We start from the raw sequence: 19,292 nt of genomic DNA on the forward strand, positions 1-19,292 counted from the left end.
TCTTGATTCTTGCAGAGAGGAGGGTTGAACTGGTTCCGACCGACCGAATGCTTGGTCCCATCGTGCAGTGTACTAAGAGCTGAGCGAGCGAGCGAGCTAGTAAGTGAAGAAGACCGACTGACTGTCCCAAAAAAAGCAACCTTAAATTCCGGATCGACTTGCCCGCTTTGCTACGCGAGCGATCCAAGCAAAATCGGATTCCAGATGTCATCTTGACTGAGAAATTGCTGTCGGCCACGCAGGCTGAGTTTTGTTTGGGCTGCATCCAACTGCAGATAAGCGACAGCGGGGGAGCCGTGACCAGCTCCATTCGTCGTTGGTGCATCATCGCGCCCAATTCATTTGCTTTCTTTTCCTCGTTGCTTCGCTGAATTGTTCCCCTTCATTAACAGCTCGGCCTGTCTGTGCTCAGCTTATTCCCTCGCCACCATCATCACCGCCGTCACTGCCATCGCCACCAGCGCCATAGATTGCAGCCGCAAAGCTTCTGCTTCCCACAGCATCCGCGCCAAGCTGGCTATAGCTCGCTCGCTGCAACAACTCGAGCCGTGCCTCCACTTGCTAGTCGCACCTGTGCCCGGCCTCGCCCCTTCTTCCGATAACCATGGGCCTCCGCCCCTTGTTCGGCTCGCGCGCTAGCGTGACCAACGTGCATGACAGCTTCGGATCCACGGTCGAGCAGGTCAAAAGCAGCGAAAGCGAGCGTGCAGATCCCTTCGGCGAAGCTTCCAACCAGGATAATTCCGAGAACAGTTCCGCTGAGCAGCCCCATCACCCCCAAGACCGTCATGGTCTTGCTGGCCTGCTCAACGGGGCTGCTCTCATGTCCCGCAAGGATACTCAATCCAGGACCGAGGATCACCACGAACACGACGACCTAGTCGCTGCTCCTGCTGCTCCTGCCGCCGATTCGCAACCAAAGCTAGCGCCTGTCGCAGTCGACGAGTCGTCCAAGGATGCAGCTGCCTGGAAGCAGTCGCGCAACGAGGCCGAGGCTTCGGACCAGCACGAGTCTGCCCGTCCTAGATCCAAGTTTGGCAGAACCCTCAAGAAGTTTGACGCAAAGATCCGTTCCAAGATCGGTATCAACCCTCCTCCTACCGAACAAGAAATGAAAAGCCCTTACTCGATCGGCAACGACGACCACCTCACCAGTCACGACCAACAAGGTGCTGCAGAGCTGCTGAACGATGCCCAGCTTGAGACTCTGCAGCATCTTTCGGATGACGACGACGAGGAAGAAGAAGAAGAAGCAGAAGAAGAAGCAGCAGAAGAAGGAGAAGAAGCAGAAGAAGAGCACGGCGATGGCCTGATCCAGAACGACACGAAGCGTGATGCTGCTGTGATCCAGAAACATGTCGAGGAGCTCGAGCGCACGAAGAGCGAGGCCGAGCATCGTCGCTCTGGCTCCTTGGACGGCGCTCGCCCGGGCGACAGCGTTCGCACCCATGCACCTGCCCAAGTCTCGGCAGAGGAGAAGATGAAGGCCATCATCGAAGAGTTCGGCGAGTGCGCGTCCCTAAGTCGTCCGAACGTACCCGAAACGCTCCTCATTGATCACAGCGGTGTTCTCATGAAGACCGTTCTCATCAAGGGGAGCCTCTTCCTCACCAACCGACGCATCTGCTTCCTCGCCTACATCCCCAGCGCCGCACGCAGTGCCCCCGAGGACGACACCCACACCGGCAGCAGCAAAGAATCGGCTCAGATCCGGGCGCCTCACGACCCCAATGTCGAGAACCCTGTTCTCAAATCCGGTCCTGCCGTACTGCACAGACCCGGCAAGTTGCGCTCCAAGCGCAGAGTTTGGATGGAGCTGCGAAAGGATTCGTTCAACGCCTACGCTGCCAGCAACAAACTCTATAAGCCCCTGATGTCGGCTCGTCTCTCCAACCTATACTCCGTCCTCCCCGTCGACTGGGCTCATCCCAACGTCATCCGCTTCGTCGAGGGTCTCGCGTACAGCTCGATTGAGTTCAAGACACAGGAAGCCGCTCTCGATTGGCGCAAGGAGCTCGAGGCCGCCGCTTTCCACGCCCGAAACACGTCCGAAAAGGTCCGCATCAGCATTCCCCTTGAGCGCATCATTGGCTTGGACTCGACTGACTTCATGTCAGTCGCCAAAGTCATGCACATCGACGTTCTCATAGGCGCAGTCAACGAGTCCGAGGCGGCACACATCATCCAAGAGCATCGCGAGCGTTCCGAACGCCACCTGTTGGATCACAGCTGGTCCAGTGGGGACGTCTTTCGAGATTGCCCCAAAAATCCTGGCTTCAAATGCCATACGGCGCAAGTCGCCTTTGCGGTCACGCGCAACCGCGTTGCTTTCATTGATCTTGTTCGCGAAGCTATCAAGGTGCCGCAGTCCTTCCACCGCTCCGCCGGCTACAAGCAGACCTTGCAAGCGGTACCGGCTCCCCTCCTAGACCTCGAGAGTGAGGCTGAGCCCGAAGACGCGACTATAGAGGATAATAACTCGTCCGACGACCAGGAAGAGACGCTCGCCGACAGATTTTGCCATGCCTTTGGTCTTCCTGATCATCCCGAGCAACTCCACATCGTTAAAGCCGAGCTCGTGCGCACCCTGCACACCCACGGAACCCTGGCGATCGGACTCGACTATCTGCTCTTCTGGCGCAGAGCCGTTGGTCGCGATCTCAAGATCAAGGTGCCGCTCACCGACCTTCAAGGCGTCGACACGTACCGCACCATGCTCTGGCACCACTTTGGTCTCGTCGTCCACATCACGGCACACCCGGACATGATTTTCGATTTCACCTCCAAGGATAACCGCGACCGCGTGCTTTCTACTCTCAAGAAGTTGATCGACGCCAAGCAGAAGCAGAAGCACGACGTCGAACGTGCGAGTGTCAACACGGCCAGTGACACCAGTGACGCGACAAAGGTTGAGGCGAGTGCTGGTGCCGGAGCAGCCAAAGCTCCCCCCAGTGTGCTTTTCCGCGATACCTTGAGCGAGGTGCCGGTGTTTGAGCCCGAGATGCTCTCCTACATGCCCAAAGTGGTCAACATGGATTCCAACGCGATGCGCAATGCGATTCGCGTCTCGCCCATGCGCATCTACTGTCTTACCATCGGCTCGCGCGGTGATGTGCAGCCGTACATTGCGCTCTGCAAGGCGCTCAAGCTGCACGGTCACACTCCCGTGATTGTCTCGCATCCCGAGTACCGCGGCTGGGTTGAAGGCCACGGCATCGAATATCGTGGCGTTGGTGGTGACCCGGCCGCCTTGATGAAGCTCAGTGTTGAGCACCGCATCTTCTCGCCTGCCTTTTTCAAGGAGAGCATCGGCAAGTTCCGTGTGTGGCTCGACGAGCTGCTGCGAGAGTGCTGGGAAGAGTGTCAGGGTGCTGAGCTGCTCATCGAATCTCCTTCGACGATGGCGGGCATTCACGTCGCCGAGGGATTGGGCATTCCTTACTTCCGTGCCTTCACCATGCCGTGGACCAAGACCTCGGCGTATCCGCAGGCATTCAGCGTCCCTTCGATCGAGATGGGTGCGTCGTACAACTCGTCGTCATACACGCTTTTCGATCAGATCATGTGGGTGGCGACCAGCGGTCAGATCAACCGTTGGCGCAAGCACATGGTTGGCATTGGACCGACCGACTTGTCCAAGCTGGATGCAGACTCGGTCCCCTTCATCTACAACTTTTCGCCTGCGGTGGTTCCGATGCCCAACGATTGGGGTGACCGTGTTAAGATCTCGGGTTACTGGTTCCTTGACAATCCGGACAACGACTGGTCGCCGCCCAAGGAGATGTCTGATTTCTTGGAGCGCGCCAAGAAAGACGGCAAGAAGATCGCCTACATCGGCTTCGGCTCGATTACCATTGACAACGCCGAAGAGGTCTCGGCCAATATCATGAAGGCAGTGCACGCGGCGGATGTACGTGCTATTGTTGCTAAAGGGTGGAGTGGCCGCGGTGGGTCCAAGCCGAAGAAGAAGAAGCATCCCAAGCACGACGACAAGCCGCACATGCAGCGCAAGAGTTCGTTGGCCTCTCACACCGAGGGCGAAGAAACGGAGGAAGAGCACGACCACGACGCCGATCACGAGCTCGAGATTCCCGACGACGTCTTTGTCGTCGACTCGGTGCCGCACGACTGGCTGTTCCCCCAGATCGACATTGCCATGCACCACGGAGGCGCTGGTACTACGGGCGCCTCGCTGCGCGCCGGTTTGGTGACGCTAATCAAGCCGTTCTTTGGTGATCAGTTCTTCTGGGCCAACAGGGTGCAGAAGCTGGGTGCTGGTGCGCGAGTCAATAGTCTCAGCGTCAGCGATCTGACGGATGCGCTCAAGAGTGCGGCGTCGGACCGTCTGATGGTGGAAAAGGCACAGGGTGTGGGCGAGAAGATCCGCTCCGAAGACGGCGTTGCGATTGCGATCGAGTTTTTGTACAAGAACATCTCGCTGGCCAACCGGCGGACGCAGCGGCGGCTGGAACGCGAGGCGAGTTCGCACCCGACCTCGCCCTCGGAGACCACCGCCTCGCGCACCAACCCGCTCACGCGCTTCTCGTCACACGGCAGGCAGGCGAGCAGTGAGCGCCACCCGCACCGCGCGTCCACGCTGCCGTCGTCGCCCGTATCGACGTCCGCGCGGTCGCCTCTGTCGCCTGCGCAGGAAGCGGGGCCGCACCGCTCGACGTCCACCATCGTCGAGTCGCCGTCCGCTGAAGAGGCGGAGGCGGAGACGGATGAGATCGAGTCACCCACCAAGACGGGCAGGTCGCTGCTGCCGTCCATGTCGACGTTCAACGTGCTGCCCACGTCGATGGCTGCGTCGCTGAAGGAGATGGTGACGCTGAATCGGGATACCAACGACACGACGGCTGACGGTGAGGAGGTGGCCAACGGGCTGGGTGAGCGCAGTCGCACCGCGCCGTCCGGTGCGATCATGACGGGAGAGGAGACCGAGGAGCACAAGATGGCTCGCTTGAAGGGGTACAAGAATGCCAAGGCGGAGGACATTAGGCGGAGGAAGCTGCTGTTGGAGAGGCTGGAGCGGGAGAAGCGCGAGAAGGGCGAGCAGGAGGAGCAGGAGAAGGAGCAGGAGCAGGGAGAGCAGAACAAGGCCGAGGTGGGCGGGGCGGAGAAGGGCCAGGTGGGGAGTGTGCAGGCTTGACCGGGGTGTAGACTCAACATCTGCTGCGGAGGACCTGCTGCGGATGTGCAGGATAACTTTAACTTAAAATGGAAGGATCAGCCAAGACTCTTGTCGAAGTACTGTAGTATGCTTTGTATCTTAATGCGATTGTGTACGGCCCCCCGGATTGACTTCTTTTAGCGTGCTCTGGGTGCGGGTGGTCCGAGCTGAGTCGGGACTGCAGACAAGCAAGAGAAGCAGCCACGAGTGACGCGAACGATGCAACTCTTCTCCACTCAGCCGCAGCCGCAGCCGCAGTGGCAGTGGCAGTGGCAGTGGCAGCGGTAGGCGACGGCAGCAGCGGCATGCTTGCACGGCTCTCTCCGCCTGCGAACGCAACCGCGCGACCTTCGCCTTAACCGCGCACTCTCGTCGGTCCAAGCTCTCCTCTCGCCATCCCTACCAGATCTAACGTTACGTTAGCTCGAGAAGTCAAGGTAACTTAGCACCCGCCCGCCCAGCCACCAGCTCGCACGCTTCCTTGCCCCGCTCAGACGCATCTCCGCACAACACCCACACCCACACCCACACACACCTCGCAAAGCACACTCGACGATATAGGCAATGTGGTCTATTGTTCAAGTTCTCCCTCCTTCTACCTCTCGCCTCACCTCACCTCGGCTTGCCACCTGCACCTCAAAACTCAAACCCTTCCCCGCGGAACTGCTCCAAACTAGACCCGACATGAGCCTTCTGCGCCAAGTCCATGCGGTCCATGACCAAAAAGATCCTCCTCAGCGTCGACCACAGATTGTGGCTCTCGCCCGCTTCCGACAAGGGCGTGGGTGCCGGCTGCTCGCCCTCCGGCACATCTGGCAGCGTGTGCGTCTGCTGCAGGCTCAGCGCCGCCAACAGGTGCTCCGCCGCTTCGTGATGCGCGCCCAGATTGAGACATGAAACTGACAAGTTGTAGATCGCACGTGTAAACGTAGGACGAAGCTCCAACGCCTTGTGGTAGGCCGCGATGGCCTCCTCCGGCTTACCGCCGTTGGCTAGGGTGGCACCGAGACGGTTCCACAGCAAAAAGTCGTTGGGCCGAGCGCTGAGGGCGGTATTGAAGCAGTCTTGCGCCTGCTCGTAGGCGGATTGGGTGTAGAACAGCACACCGAGACCCACCTGTACCTCGGGGTCAATCTGACCGGCACTGTTGCCCTGCCTGGCAGCTTGCAGGAAGAGGTCGGTGACGCGGTTGAGACTTGCCCACGGATTACCCTGTGTGCCCTCAATGGGATCCTTGTCGCCCGAGATCTCGGCTGGCAACGGAGCCGCCTTGATGTTGGGATAGGCACGCGTAATGTAGCGCTCGAGCGTTTGGTGAGCCGCCGTGTCGTAGCCTTCGTTGGTGTACGAGATGGCGAGCGACATGTAGGCCTCGAGATTGTTCTCGTCAATCTTGATGGCCTCTTCGAGCGCACGGATCGCCTGGGCTTCCTTTTCGTTCATGGCCTGACACTCGCCCAGCCTACGCCAGGCTTCGGATCGTTCACGACGCGATCGGTCCACTTCGCCGCGCTCGATCTCGCCTCCGGTACCACCTTGGGTCTCGCGCTGTGTGGCAGCTTCGAAGAGGAGAGCCGCATCGGACAGGTTGCCGCCGCTGCCTAGCAGACGCAAGCCCTCGGAGAGTGGGTCCGGGTGCGTCTGGAAGGGATTCTGTTGGCTCGTGCGGTACTGACCCAAGCGTGGGTAGCCATCGGGACCCACGACGCCAAAGCCATCGAGCAGCGCCTCTTCAGTGCCGTCGAGCGCGCCCATCTCTTCGAGACCCGCCCTGCCGCCACCGAGGCCACCCGAGGGATGCGAATAGCCAAAGAGCTCGCTGTCATCGTCATCGGTTCGTGACTTGAGCAGCTCTTCCTCCCACTTGGCCAACTCGGCGTCGGCCGACGAGGGTGGGATGCCGTTGCGGGAATTCATGGAACGCCAAAGATCCTCGAAGCGCGAGTTGGCTTCTTGTCCATCGGCGGTGAGTTCTTGCTCGATGGCGTCGAGCTCGCGTCGGATCGACTCAGCTTGCTCGGCTTCTGAGGGGAGGAGATCGGCCTCGGACTCGTCCTTTGCTTTGCCCTTGCCCTTGGATTCGACCTGGGCGTGTTCAGCGTCGAGCTTCTTGAACTGTTCCTCCCACTTGGCATCGTCGAGTTCGGTGAATCGAGTCTGGGAAGACTGTGCTTGTTGTGGCTGTTGATGTTGCATCGAGCCCATGCTGCCCATCATACCCATTCCGCCGATTCCCATACCCATGCCCATACCCATGCCGCCATAGGAGCCCATCATGGGTCGAGACGCGTAGGCGGCACCTGAAGAACCACCTGCATCGCCGCTACCGTGCATCTGGTGCATAGCGGCCGGCTGCTGATGTTGGGACGATCCGAACTGCTGAGCCCAGGCGGAGGAGCCTGGGGGTGGCTGCATGGATCTGGCAGGCGCGCCGCCCCTCGCAAAGGCGGCCTCCATGTCTGCGCTGGAAGGAGTGCCTGTTCGTGGCATCTGGTTAGCCCAGGCAGCGCCGGCGTTGGGGCGTTGGAATGAGGGGGCCGAGTTGTTGAGCTCGTTGCGCATCGCTTGAAGATCGAAAGCGGAGGAAGCGGCGCCCGCTGGCATGTTTGCGCCCTGCTGCTGACGGAAGAAGGCCTCGGCGTCCGAGTTGGGACCGACTTGATGTTGCTGGCGCATACCTGCTGGACCCATCTGAGGTTGACCGGCAAAAGTGCGATCGCCATGTTGGATGGAGCGGTCCTGCTGTGTATGTTTGAGCATCTGGGCGAGGCCATTGTTGGAAGTGGAGCATTCGGCTCCGTTGAGCATGGATTGAAATGCCATCTTGACGGAGAGTGAAGTTGTGGTGGTGGCGGTGGCAAATGCTTCCTTTCGACCACAAACTCGAGGATCAGAGTGTGATGTGATGGTTGTCAAGGATCAAAAGAGGAAAAGCGTGTGGCGATAGAGAAATGTGAAATGGCTGTTCAAGTGCGGGGTCGAGTGTGCCAGTGTGATCTCTGGGAAAGAGACTGAGCCGGCCTCCGGCAAAGCGGTAACTCGAATTGACTGTGACTGTGCCGCCGTCGCTCTTCTGGGGCCGTGTGGAGTGAGAGTGAGAGAGCAACAAAAAAGCGCGCTCTTTCAAGCTCGGCATTTCCAATCAAACCCGTTTCGGCCGGCAGAAGCTTTGATGTTGCGCTTGGACCCTGAGACGCCTTCCTTCTCGAAGGAGCTCCCTTCCTTTCGTCCTTCCTTCCACTTTGAGTACGAGTCGACTTGGTGTCCGGGGAATCGTCAAGCTCCTCTGCAAGTACTATCGCCAACTTCCGGCGTACGCCGACTCGGCATGGTGCTTAGCGAGCTCACTGCAGACATTGATTGGATCGACTGTGTGTACAGATCTTGTCTCTTGCCTGTCCTCATCCTCACGAGGCAGATTCACCATTGACTGGACCTTGATACCACATTCCGCACTCGTTGAATCAATCACGATGAGCTGTCGAGTGGACGCCATGTCCACACACGCTCATACAGCAGAGAATCTTTGGATCTTTCCGTAGGTAGAAAACGCTGCATCGGCCATGGATCTGGAACGTTGCCCTTCCTTCTGCCTTGTCGTGCCGCCGGCCAAGCTCAAACACGTCACCGGTAGGCTTCTGCTGCTGCTGCCAGCCAATGTATCGCCACATGCTTCAATCACTTCGGCATCGTGTCGGCGAGCTTCGTACAAGTCTACACCAAAAATTGCCATGTCAACTCCTCCGAGCGGCCCGATCTTTGCATAGCACAGCGCTCTTATCTATAGGACAGGTTCATCGGCCACGGCTGTGTCAAGTGACGTTCGTCTGATCATCTTCTCCTTTCTATCCTTATAGCTCTCTACCTCGGCCGTGTCCTTACCGAGCTGGTCCACGCCCACCTCCTGCCATCCCCCCACGCCGAGCGGACCCTTCTTTTGCCGGCCAACTCTTCTTCCACCCCGCACTCAGCCACCTCCGTTTTCGCGCTGAGACCCAATTCTGCTAGCTTATCCATCGGTCAGGCTGTTGCTGTCGAGAACAGCGTACATCCTGCGTCGTTGCTCGTGGTTGTCTTGCTCAGACCAAGACCAGATTTGCGGCAAGAAGGAACGCTCGGCTCGGCTATCTATTGACCATGGAATAAATCCGACAAGTAGCTCACGTCGCCGACGTCGGCCCGGTCATACAACTTTGGCGCATGGTCACTCTGCGAGATGCCCACCATCTTTATCTCGCTTCAGCCTACTCCCGCATCGCTTATAGCATTACTTCGCCGCTCGTGCTGATCATCCCCATAGACTTGGGCGATGTTTCCCTCTCTGTCCACTGTGACCTAGATTGCCAAGTAGCCCCGTAACCCAGAACGGCGAAAAATGACCGACATGCACCGATGTGCTCCAGCGCAGGATGCAGATTGGCATGTGTTCTTGTTGCAAACCATCTGATCCGACGATCCTTGTCGGTACTGCCACTGCTATGGCACTGTCCCTGCTATCGTATCGTATGCTTCTGCTTCGCTAGACGAGTAAGCATGCAGACTCCCCTGCATCTAGTGAGCTGTCTCCGGCTACATAAAGGCCACGGGCCGATTGGCAAAGCATGCCATGATGTCTCCCAACTCTTGCACTCGGAGAAACCAATTTGAGGCTCACCCACCCGGATCCAGCTGTAGCACGCAAACATGGTCAAGCTATCAGGTCTCAGCAGCGGACTTGCTGCTACCGCAGCGCTGGCAGTCGCAGGCTTACTCTCGCCTGTCCAAGCCCTTCCTTCGGCCATCTCGCGCACTGCCGATCTCGGTATGGACCAGCTGCTGTCCGGGCGCACCGATGCCAGCACCAATGGCAGCGACTTCCTCTCCACACTTTCGCCTGGCCAGCGTCATGTCTTTTCTACCTCGTTGTCCATGCTCGACTCCAACTTTCAGCCTCCCTTCATCTTTGCCTCGTCGCGCTACACTGCCTACTATGCCGTGTCACTGCTGGCACGCAACGGTCCTGGTGACGCCGCCTTGGCCAAACAGCTTATCCACAATGCCATCGCTGCGCAGTGGAAGAACTCGTCCGACATCTGGTACGGCGCTTTCCTCGACCCAGACTCGCCCGCTCCTGGCAAGCTCAATGCGCCCAAGATCTATGGCTCGTATGATGCCAACTCGAATCTCTTTGTCGCCACCGCCTTCATGCTGGCTATAGAGGACTTTGGCCATCTGATGGATCACGACACCAAGACTGCCGTCATTGAGTCCGGCTACCGAGCCGTCGTTGGCGATACCTACCGAGTGTTTGGCATCGATGACGATAATCTCACGCCTGCCTACACGAACCCATGGCTGATGAGGTGCATGGCCATGTCCTACTACGGCAATCTCAAGAACGACGCCAACATGACATCGTACGCAGAGAGGTACGCCGGAGAGTTCTACTCGCTCTTCGACATGTACGACACGTTAAGCGAGTTCAACTCGGGCACTTACACGGGCGTCTCGCTCTGGGCTCTCAGCTTGGGCGGCTACCTTCCCTCCAACACGACCATGCACAAGCGTGCAGGTGACACAATCACCAAGGTCTGGGCCAAGACCGCCGAGCTGTGGCAGCCGCAGCTCAACAGTCTCGGTGGCTCGTGGGACCGAACCTACGGGTTTGGCCTGTCGGACTACGTCAATTTGCTCGGCTTCTACGTGGCGGGTCTCAACGACGGTTCTGCCAAGAGCTGGCCCGAGCCTTGGAAGCTGTCTGGATCTCCCCATGTTTCCGATGCTGCCTTTGCCCCGCTGATGGCCATCACGAGCAAGTACCACGACCAGTACGTTTCTCAAAAGTCGCGCGAGTATCTGCAGCCGTGCGCCGCTGGTACCAAGACGGGACGCTTGGTCAAGTCCAACGCCTGGTCGCCTCCTTTTGATGCGGATGTCAAGCAGTACGGCCCTCGCAACTACACGGCCTGGATCGGCGACAATGTCTCGGTGGGCGGTACGGAGATCGATGAAGCTGTCATAGGTGGTCCGGCCAAGAACCCGACCGCCTTCACCCCGGCGGTCATGCTTTGGGCGACTCCCGACACGCATGGGCTCAAGTACGCTCAACCCAAAGCATCCTGGCTGTCGCTCTACCCGACGACCCAGACCATCTCGGCGACCGCTTCGTCGTCCAACCTGACCATCCGCTTCCCTCATTCGAAAGCGTTTGCCGCCAACTACACTGTACCCACTCAGATGACGCTCATGGTGGGCACGAGCCCGCTGAACAACCTGCCGAGCAACTTTTTGGTTTCGTCCAACTCGACCAACGGAACCCTGCCTGGCATCGAGCTAACGCTGAGCGGAAATGTGGCCTCGAGCGCAGTTAACCGTTCGCTGACATTCGACAGCTCCAAGAACGTCAATGGATTCTACTACTACAATCTCACGTTCGCGCTCGGTGGTCTTCCGCAGAACACTGTGCCCGAGCTCGTCGTCTCGTATAAGCTGCCCTAGACGCGCTAGCTCTCCTCTCTCCCTTATCGTTGGAAATGCTTCTAGAAACGCAACAAGGATAGTAGGAATGGACGAAAAGGAAACTGGAAACCGTAACCTGTTTGTCATCGTGATCTCGTCTCGTCTCGGCTGTTCAATGCCAAGGTGGATGGAGTGATTGCAGCCCAATGGCGGGTTCGTGTGTGCTGTTGGGTCGATGATTCGCAAGTGGACAGCTGCAACTCTCTTCTCAGCAGCGTCCAATCTTGCACGACAGGACGCGACGCGTGTCTTCTGAGCTGGAAAAAAATAATCGAAATTAGAGCTTGCAGAGCGCGTAAAGAGAATGCTGGGCGGCCCAGAAAAAGTGCGCAGCGCGAACAGACCAACCAACACTTGCTCCGCATCCGAGACCTTTCTTCTACTCCACCACCTCTTTCTTCCTGCATACATCAATCACAATGGCTTTCAACGAGCAGCCATCAAACCCCCTCCCCGAATCAGTGGCCGAGGACGCCGCCGCCGCTGTCGCTGCTGAAGAAGCCACCGGATCAGCCCCAGCACGCCAGCTGATCGATGAGGCGAAGCGCCACTTTGCCCTCAAGGAATATGTTGCTGCCTCGGACAAGCTCGCACTTGCTCTCGAAGAGCTGGGTTCGGATCATGCTGAAGACGCAGACGAACTAGCCCCAGTCCTGCAGCTCTACGGCCAGAGCGTGCTCGAAAACTTTATTCTCAACTCGGGTGCACTCGGTGGAGGTGGCGGTACAGCACCTCTTCCCTCCGCTTCTGCAGTTGCCGCTCCTACTGCTTCAGGCTCTTCCTCCAAAGCTTCAGGATCTTCATCGAGCGCCGTCAAGAATGACCCAAGGTTCAGCTTCAGTGGCGACGCTGAAGACGATGATGATGACGACCAAGACGAAGGCGCTCCCGGTGCAGGTGCAGCAGAGGGCGACGACGAAGACGATCTCCAGACCGCCTTCTCCGTTCTCGACCTCGCCAGGGTCATCTACCAGCGCATCCTCGATTCCGACTCTGCAAAACTCACAACGCTGGACGGACAAGAATGGTCCAAGACGCGCATCCAGGCTGAGTTGGCCGAAGTCTTGAACTTGCTCGGCGATGTGGGTTTGGAATCGGAGAACTTCACCCAAGCCTCCGCTGACTACCGTTCCAGCCTTGACGTGCTGTTGCCTTTGCTCAACCCGCACTCGCGCCGTCTCGCCGATGCGCACCTGCGTCTCGGTCTTGCGCTCGAGTTTCACCCTGAGGTCGAACAGCGCAAGGGTGCCAAGGCGCACGTTCAGGCGGCGTCGGATGTGCTTGCCGCTCGCGTTGCTGTTATCCAGGCGCGCATCGACACTCTTGCGGCTCAGAACAGCAGCTCCTCGGCGGATACTGCTTCAGGAGGAAAAGAGAAGGACGACTTGGCGGATCTGACCGATGAAGCAGCGCTGCAAAAGGAGCTCTTGGATGTGCAGCAGCTGAAAAAGGAACTCGACACCAAACTCGAAGAGTACGAAAGCGAGGATGGCCAGGCGCAGCTCAACGGGCAGCCGGATCTCACGGGTGTCTTGGGGCTGCCTGCCGACGCTGCGGCGGCGGCAGCGGGCATGTCGACCAAAGACGCGCTGCAGCAAGCCATCAAGGATGCCTTCCTAGGTGCGCAGGCGGAAGGCTCGACCGACCTCAACCCTTTCACAGGCGCCGCTGCCAAGGGTGCTGCGCCGGACGCACCGGTCAACAACCTCAGCTCGATGGTCAAGAGGAAAAAGAAGCCGGAGGCGGACGAAACCGCCGCGGCGGCGGCGGCAGAGGCAAACGGCGGATCCGAGGCGAAGAAGGCTCGCACGGAAGCGTAGTCATCGCACACATGTTCTTTGTAGCCACTGTTATTATAATCGTATGTGCGTTTTTGTCTTATTGCCTGTACCACTGCAGGCCCGTTTACAGCCCGGGTCTAAGATGCGCATCCCAAAACGACCATGTCCCGTTCGTCGGCGCTCTCTTCCCTTCTCTCACTCCCAGGATCCGCGACACCAAGTTGTGCACTTCGACGTTACGAAATCCATCCATGTTCCACCTTGCTCCGCCACTGTTTCCACGCTTCCCCTCCGCCGCAGCTAACGGCCCAAACGATGGACCGGACGCAACGAACACGGCATGCATCTCGGGCTCGGCATTGTCGTAGCCATGGTTGCCCCTGGGCGCGTACACGCCGTCGCTGAACGCCGCCATCTCCTTGTGCGTCGTGATGCTCCACCCTAGATCGGGGACGATCCACAGCGGGGCCAGCCTGTCGTGCACGGCCGTCGAGCGGAGGTGGTAGCGCGCGGGCAGGGTGGCGCGCGTGTAGACGGTCCAGCCCGTGCGCTCGAGTCCTTGGAGACGGCGGAGCGCGTGGTGGGCCAGCGTGTGCTGCTCGGCGGGTGTGCCGTGGAAGCGCAGCCCGGCCGAGGGCCAGCCGTCGCGGTGCTGGAGCTTCGCATAGAGGGAAGGCCCGAGGAGGTCGTCGAGGTAGACGAGCTTGGTGTTGCTGGTCGACGTCATACCGTGGTCGCTGACGATGACGAGGTCCACAATGTCGGTGAGGGTGCGCTGCTCGAGGTGTGCGTGCAGACGGGCGATGAATGCGTCGACATTGCGGACCGCTGCGAGCGCCTGCGGGCTGTCCGGGCCGAACGTGTGCGCTGCCTGGTCGATGTCCGGCACATACGCACATACCAACCCGGGGCGGTCCTCGACCCTCTCGACATCGATCCAGGCCAATACCTGCGCCAGCCGCGCCTCCAAATCCCACCCGCCCTCATACCTCTGGAACCACCTCGGCCTAACCCCGTCCTGCGTCACAGGTGGACGAGAACTGCCGCCCCCACACCCGATCGCTGTGCGGTCGCCCATACCGGCTCCCCACCCCACCAGCGCGCCTCCCACGAGCGCGCCGGATCCGTGTAGTAGAACTGCTGCCCCGTGCGCGCATCGTGGAAGTCGTTCGCCACCACTCCATGAGAGGACGCAAACAGCCCGGTGAGCAGCGTCCAGTGGTTTGGAAACGTCAGCGTCGGGAAGATCGGCTGCATATACCGTGCGCGTCGCGAGCGAGGCGACGCCGTCCCGAGCGCCTGCAGCGACGGTGCGAGCCCCGCATCGAGGTCCGAAGGCTTGGCGCCGTCGAGCGAGATGAGGATCACAGTGCGCCGGAACGCATGTGTGCCGTTGGTCAGCGTGGCGTTGGGAAGCAGCGAAGTTGCGCGTTCGTCGCGTGTTGTCCGGGGTATGAGGTGGGTGTGGAGTGCAGCGCCGATGAGCAGCGCGATGAGCACCAGTGGCGCAAGCAGTGGGAAAGGAGAGCGGCTCGGTCTTGTGGTTGTTTGGGTTGGTCGTTGTGAGGCTACTGCTGGGCGCTGCAGTAACGGCGTTGAAGCTTCTGCCTCTGAAGTGTCCGCGCCTTGCGTCTTGCTCGCAACTTGGCCACCTCGTCGCGCGGATCGCGAACACTCTGGTCGCTCGTCAACAGAGCTCATTTCGTCGTCGTCGTCGTCGTCGTCGTTGTTTTCGCCTTCCTCACTCTGAGCAGAGTCAACACTGATCGAGCATGGTCTATGTTGAGGGTTGCATCTTTGAAGAACCAATTCGAGCTGATGATGGACGGTCAGAGAAAGAAGAGGACACTAGTCGTGCGAGCTGCATCGAGCGGAGGTGAAGCACAGGATATTGCTTGGTGCTGTTACGCCGCGATATATTTTGTTTTGGTAGCTCCGAAAAAGAAAAGCTGATGGTCCGTGGAGAACATGGAAAATTTCACGCGCATGCGCCCCACTGTCTCTCCGCATTTATGTTGCCCTGTCGAATACGGCCAAAGCGAGGTTACCGCCGGGCGCACGACCGCTCGAACCAACCACTTGAACCTGCTTGAACGGACACTGGCTTATCTCTGCTCCACCACCTCCATCAACACTACTACCACCACCACAGGCCGGTACAACACTCCTCAAAACTGCAAAGCACCATGACATCGACTACCGGAACAAATGACGCTGCCGAAGGCGGCGCTGGCTTCTGCGTGCACTGTGTGAGCGGTTTCCGCATCCCCGGCGAGCCCAAGGGCAAACTGGAAACCATCCATGGCCTCTCCACGTACGTTGCCACGCCCACCAGCCCCTCTGCGGACAGCGCCAGCAAAGCGATCATCTACTTCTACGACGCATTCGGCCTCAAGCTTGCCAACAACAAGGTGATCCCGGACAAGCTCGCCGACGCCACGGGCCTGACTGTGTACGTGCCCGATGTGTTCAACGGCGGGGGTGTCAGCGAGGAGTCGTTGTCCGTAGCGCCCTCGACCGCTGCCGACATGAAGGCCGCGTCGCTGTTCACAAAGCTCAAGGTCGGGGCAGCGTTCGCCATGGCGGGCCCGTTCTTTGCACGCCACATGCCCGCGTTCAAGGTGCCCAAGCTTAAGAAGTGGATTGACGAGCTCAAGGCCTCTCAGGGGTACACCAGGCTCGGCGGTGTTGGTTACTGCTATGGTGGCAAGCTCGTCATTGCGCTCAACGCAACGGACCACATTAATGTGTCGGTGGCCAACCATCCGAGCATGATCACCAAGGGCGATATCGCGGCGATCAAGAACCCGATCCTGTTCAACTGCGCCGAAGAGGACCCCATATTTTCGCAGGACTACGCCAAGGAAGTGCAGAAGCAGTGGGCCGAGGCGGGCGACAAGCCGGCTCACGAATTCATCTTCTACCCGAACACGGTCCATGGCTTTGCCGCCAGACCCAACCTCGCCGACACACAGGTTAAAGAGGCGTTCGAAAAGGCCTTTACCGCCGGTGTCGAGTTCTGGAAGGCTCATCTTTGAGAGCAGCTCATGCTACGATGACCAGGATCATGTGCCTGTACATATATACCAAGAGTCGTGCTGCAACGTGTTACACTAATCCAGTCCTGAGGAGTCGATTGTGATAGGCTGTCCACCAAGCGACGAGGAACTTGGCGGCCCATTCTTCGTGCTTGTCGTGCAGCGGGATCATGGCTTGCTCGGCGAGATCGCTCCCGTGGATTTTAACCGCCAGTCTGTGGTCCAAGGTGATTAGAGGGGAATGCCTGTCAACAGCCGGCTGGAGGAGCTAACGATCGGGGGAATACCACCTGCTGGGACTCACCTGTCTCGACCGTACACGGCCAAAGGATTCAGGCCGATCATCTTGGAACTTGACGTCCCCACACCCATCAGCAGAACGCAAGACTATCGGTCAGCACCGCGAATCTTACGTATATGCCACTCGATCATTCGACTTACGGATCAATTTGGCTCAGCAGCACACTGACGCCTTCCTGGCTCACCCAGCTCCTCCACTCGTCCGATGTATCCAGCGGGAACTCGTGCCTGTCGATCGCCTCTCGGATCTTGTCCGCCTCCACCTCGTAGAGCCGCTTTGCCTCGTTTGCCATAACCGTTCGAGCTGCCACCGTGTTGGAACGGCTGCGCGCCATCTGGTATGCGCCCCGTCGGTTTTCTTCCTGCCCGAATGTCCAGCGCATGTCGGACGGTCGTAGCACTGATGCCATACCGGCTTGCGCGTCTCTGAAGGGCGGAGCGGGCAGTTCGCGCAGGGGCTCTGTAGCGGGGAAGTGTCCGTATCGCAGACCGTGGTAGTTGAACGTGTGGGGTTGAGAACTGGGGCCAGGTTGCGGAAACGAGAGATACGAGTTGAAGAGGTTAGGAAGGAAAGCATCGGTCGCTGCATTGGGAGGCGCAGCTTGCTGCGCATGTCCAGTGGCGTCAGCCATCGAGATTCCTGGGACGATCATGGGCTGCGGAGCAGGCATAGCCGCTCTCTGAGCGGTAGGTGAAGACATTTGCTCGACCCGTTCTCTCGAAGAACCCGTGTCCGTCTGACGCATCTTTCTAGCCCTACCTGCCGAATCACGGCCCTGGCGCAACCTCCTCCTTCCCTGACCCTCTGCGCGCTGAGGTGGAGACCTGTCTTCGTCCTTGTCTTGTCCTCTTGACCTGCGCAGCTTGCCTTTGCCTTTCTCGAGCGGCTGGGCGCGCTGTGGAACTAGCACTGACTCCGCCTGTACCGGGCTCGACGGAGGAGCTTGCAATGTGGGCTGCATCGGTCTGAGCCCCCCCGTACGCGGTCGGCCAGTCAGCACAGGGCGTGGTCGGGGTACGTGCGACAGCATCGACCCGTCGCGAAGAGTGGCATCTGTGCCCACGGCCAGAGTAGCACCCTGTTCCGCGCGAGGGCTAGGAAAGATCGCATCGTCGGCATGGTCACTTTCGTCAGAGGCGCCCACAGAGTCGAAGCTGCCATCAATCCCTGTGGCGTGCACTAACGTGAGCAAAGCCGCAGCCGCCAACAACAGCGTTCGCAAACGCATAGCTATAAGGACGCGCGAAACGCAGGGGAAAAAACCCAAGGAGAGAGCGGGATGAGGATAATAAGAAAGTGTAGATCAGAGTTCATGCAGTTAAGCAAAGGCAATGGAGGGGAGAAGCTTCGATACGGGTGCTGAGTTTACCTTATATCTCTCCGACATTCGCTCCAAACGACTTCGACCAAGCATTTTGTTGTCTAAACTGGATTAGCGTGACTACCGAGAGGCTCCGCGCGCATCGGAAGGCTTCTCTACTGTCACCGGCTCGGCCTGTGACCGGAGCCTTAGAGGCCGTGTTCCGACTGCAGGTCGGCCTACGATGTCCCGACTGCACCACATGAACAGCGTCTTCATCAACCGAACACACTTTGGAAACAATGGCAACCTGATAGTACTTTGAACTTTCGTATATTCACTAGGCGCACGAACGTTTCATCTGGCCTGCAAAGACTCAACGGAGAATGGCTTACCCGACCTCGACCCTATGTCGCTGTTACCGTTCTAGATGAGCTGATCCGAGGCCGAACTACGTGCCCCTGCCACGGTGGAACTCGAGATTATCGGATCGAGACAAGGCCGGCGTCCCGTCCTTGCCGGTTCGGGAGATGGATAGCGTACGGAACCCACAGCTGGTTTTGCGCGGTCTCGAATATCGTCTGACATCACCCGCCACTGTGAAACATGAAGTGAATGAAAGCTTGGCGGCGCTCGTTCGCAGATGCAGCGTAATGTGCGAGGTTCTCTGGAGGATACTAGCGGTAGTACGGAACTGCCATCTCACTGAGCCAACATAGACACCATCACACACGGGCACCAGAATCTCCGCTCTGGCAGACGCTAGCGGTAGCGAGGGTGACGACGGTGAAAAGTGCTAATAAGATGACGAGCGACAGTCAATCGGCGGCCTCACCTTGCAGTCTAAGAAGCTTTCGCCTTCGCCCATCTCGCACGACTTTCGAATGCGGAGTAAGTATGAGGCGGGCGACAGCGACGGATTTAGTAGCCGTCACAACTCCGATCAGCCTTACAGCAAAGTCAGCTGCACGGGCAGCTGATGCAGTGGGGGTGACGACGGGCAGCGAAATGCGCCAAACAGCGTGCTGCGTTCACTGATTCGTGTCAAGGTTGAAGCCGCCTCCTCTCGCACCTTGTGAGACTGCTACAACATGAAGAAGATGAGCAACTGCCAAGATGGTGATACGAAAGGTACAATGCTTGGGAAGTGCCTATATGTCTTGCAAACGAGCATTCAGATTTCATTCGCCTGTGGCTGCAC

At 58.7% G+C, this 19,292-nt stretch overlaps 7 protein-coding genes across 7 annotated transcripts; 4 read left to right on the forward strand and 3 right to left on the reverse strand.

The window, feature by feature from the left end:
• Positions 1-604: 604 nt before the first annotated feature.
• EX895_005181 (uncharacterized protein) lies at positions 605-5,152 on the forward strand (the record flags this gene model as incomplete). Its single annotated transcript, XM_029885775.1, has 1 exon — positions 605-5,152. One exon carries the CDS (start codon positions 605-607, stop codon positions 5,150-5,152), a length of 4,548 nt encoding a protein of 1,515 aa, XP_029737627.1.
• Positions 5,153-5,809: 657 nt separating this feature from the next.
• On the reverse strand, positions 5,810-7,996 carry EX895_005182 (uncharacterized protein; the record flags this gene model as incomplete). The annotated part of the gene is made up of 1 exon (XM_029885776.1): positions 5,810-7,996. One exon carries the CDS (start codon positions 7,994-7,996, stop codon positions 5,810-5,812), a length of 2,187 nt encoding a protein of 728 aa, XP_029737628.1.
• Positions 7,997-9,856: 1,860 nt separating this feature from the next.
• On the forward strand, positions 9,857-11,650 carry EX895_005183 (uncharacterized protein; the record flags this gene model as incomplete). The annotated part of the gene is made up of 1 exon (XM_029885777.1): positions 9,857-11,650. One exon carries the CDS (start codon positions 9,857-9,859, stop codon positions 11,648-11,650), a length of 1,794 nt encoding a protein of 597 aa, XP_029737629.1.
• A 440-nt stretch (positions 11,651-12,090) lies between these two features.
• EX895_005184 (uncharacterized protein) lies at positions 12,091-13,491 on the forward strand (the record flags this gene model as incomplete). The annotated part of the gene is made up of 1 exon (XM_029885778.1): positions 12,091-13,491. The coding sequence occupies one exon, from the start codon at positions 12,091-12,093 to the stop codon at positions 13,489-13,491; it is 1,401 nt and encodes a 466-aa protein (XP_029737630.1).
• Positions 13,492-13,576: 85 nt separating this feature from the next.
• EX895_005185 (uncharacterized protein) lies at positions 13,577-15,153 on the reverse strand (the record flags this gene model as incomplete). The annotated part of the gene is made up of 2 exons (XM_029885779.1): positions 13,577-14,459; positions 14,549-15,153. The coding sequence occupies 2 exons, from the start codon at positions 15,151-15,153 to the stop codon at positions 13,577-13,579; spliced, it is 1,488 nt and encodes a 495-aa protein (XP_029737631.1).
• Positions 15,154-15,638: 485 nt separating this feature from the next.
• Positions 15,639-16,490, forward strand: EX895_005186 (uncharacterized protein; the record flags this gene model as incomplete). The annotated part of the gene is made up of 1 exon (XM_029885780.1): positions 15,639-16,490. The coding sequence occupies one exon, from the start codon at positions 15,639-15,641 to the stop codon at positions 16,488-16,490; it is 852 nt and encodes a 283-aa protein (XP_029737632.1).
• Positions 16,491-16,560: 70 nt separating this feature from the next.
• Positions 16,561-18,019, reverse strand: EX895_005187 (uncharacterized protein; the record flags this gene model as incomplete). The annotated part of the gene is made up of 3 exons (XM_029885781.1): positions 16,561-16,705; positions 16,795-16,842; positions 16,932-18,019. 3 exons carry the CDS (start codon positions 18,017-18,019, stop codon positions 16,561-16,563), a joined length of 1,281 nt encoding a protein of 426 aa, XP_029737633.1.
• Between the last annotated feature and the right edge of the window lie 1,273 nt (positions 18,020-19,292).

This window comes from Sporisorium graminicola, chromosome SGRAM_6 (genome assembly GCF_005498985.1).
Source record: "Sporisorium graminicola strain CBS 10092 chromosome SGRAM_6, whole genome shotgun sequence".
Taxonomy (NCBI): domain Eukaryota; kingdom Fungi; phylum Basidiomycota; class Ustilaginomycetes; order Ustilaginales; family Ustilaginaceae; genus Sporisorium; species Sporisorium graminicola.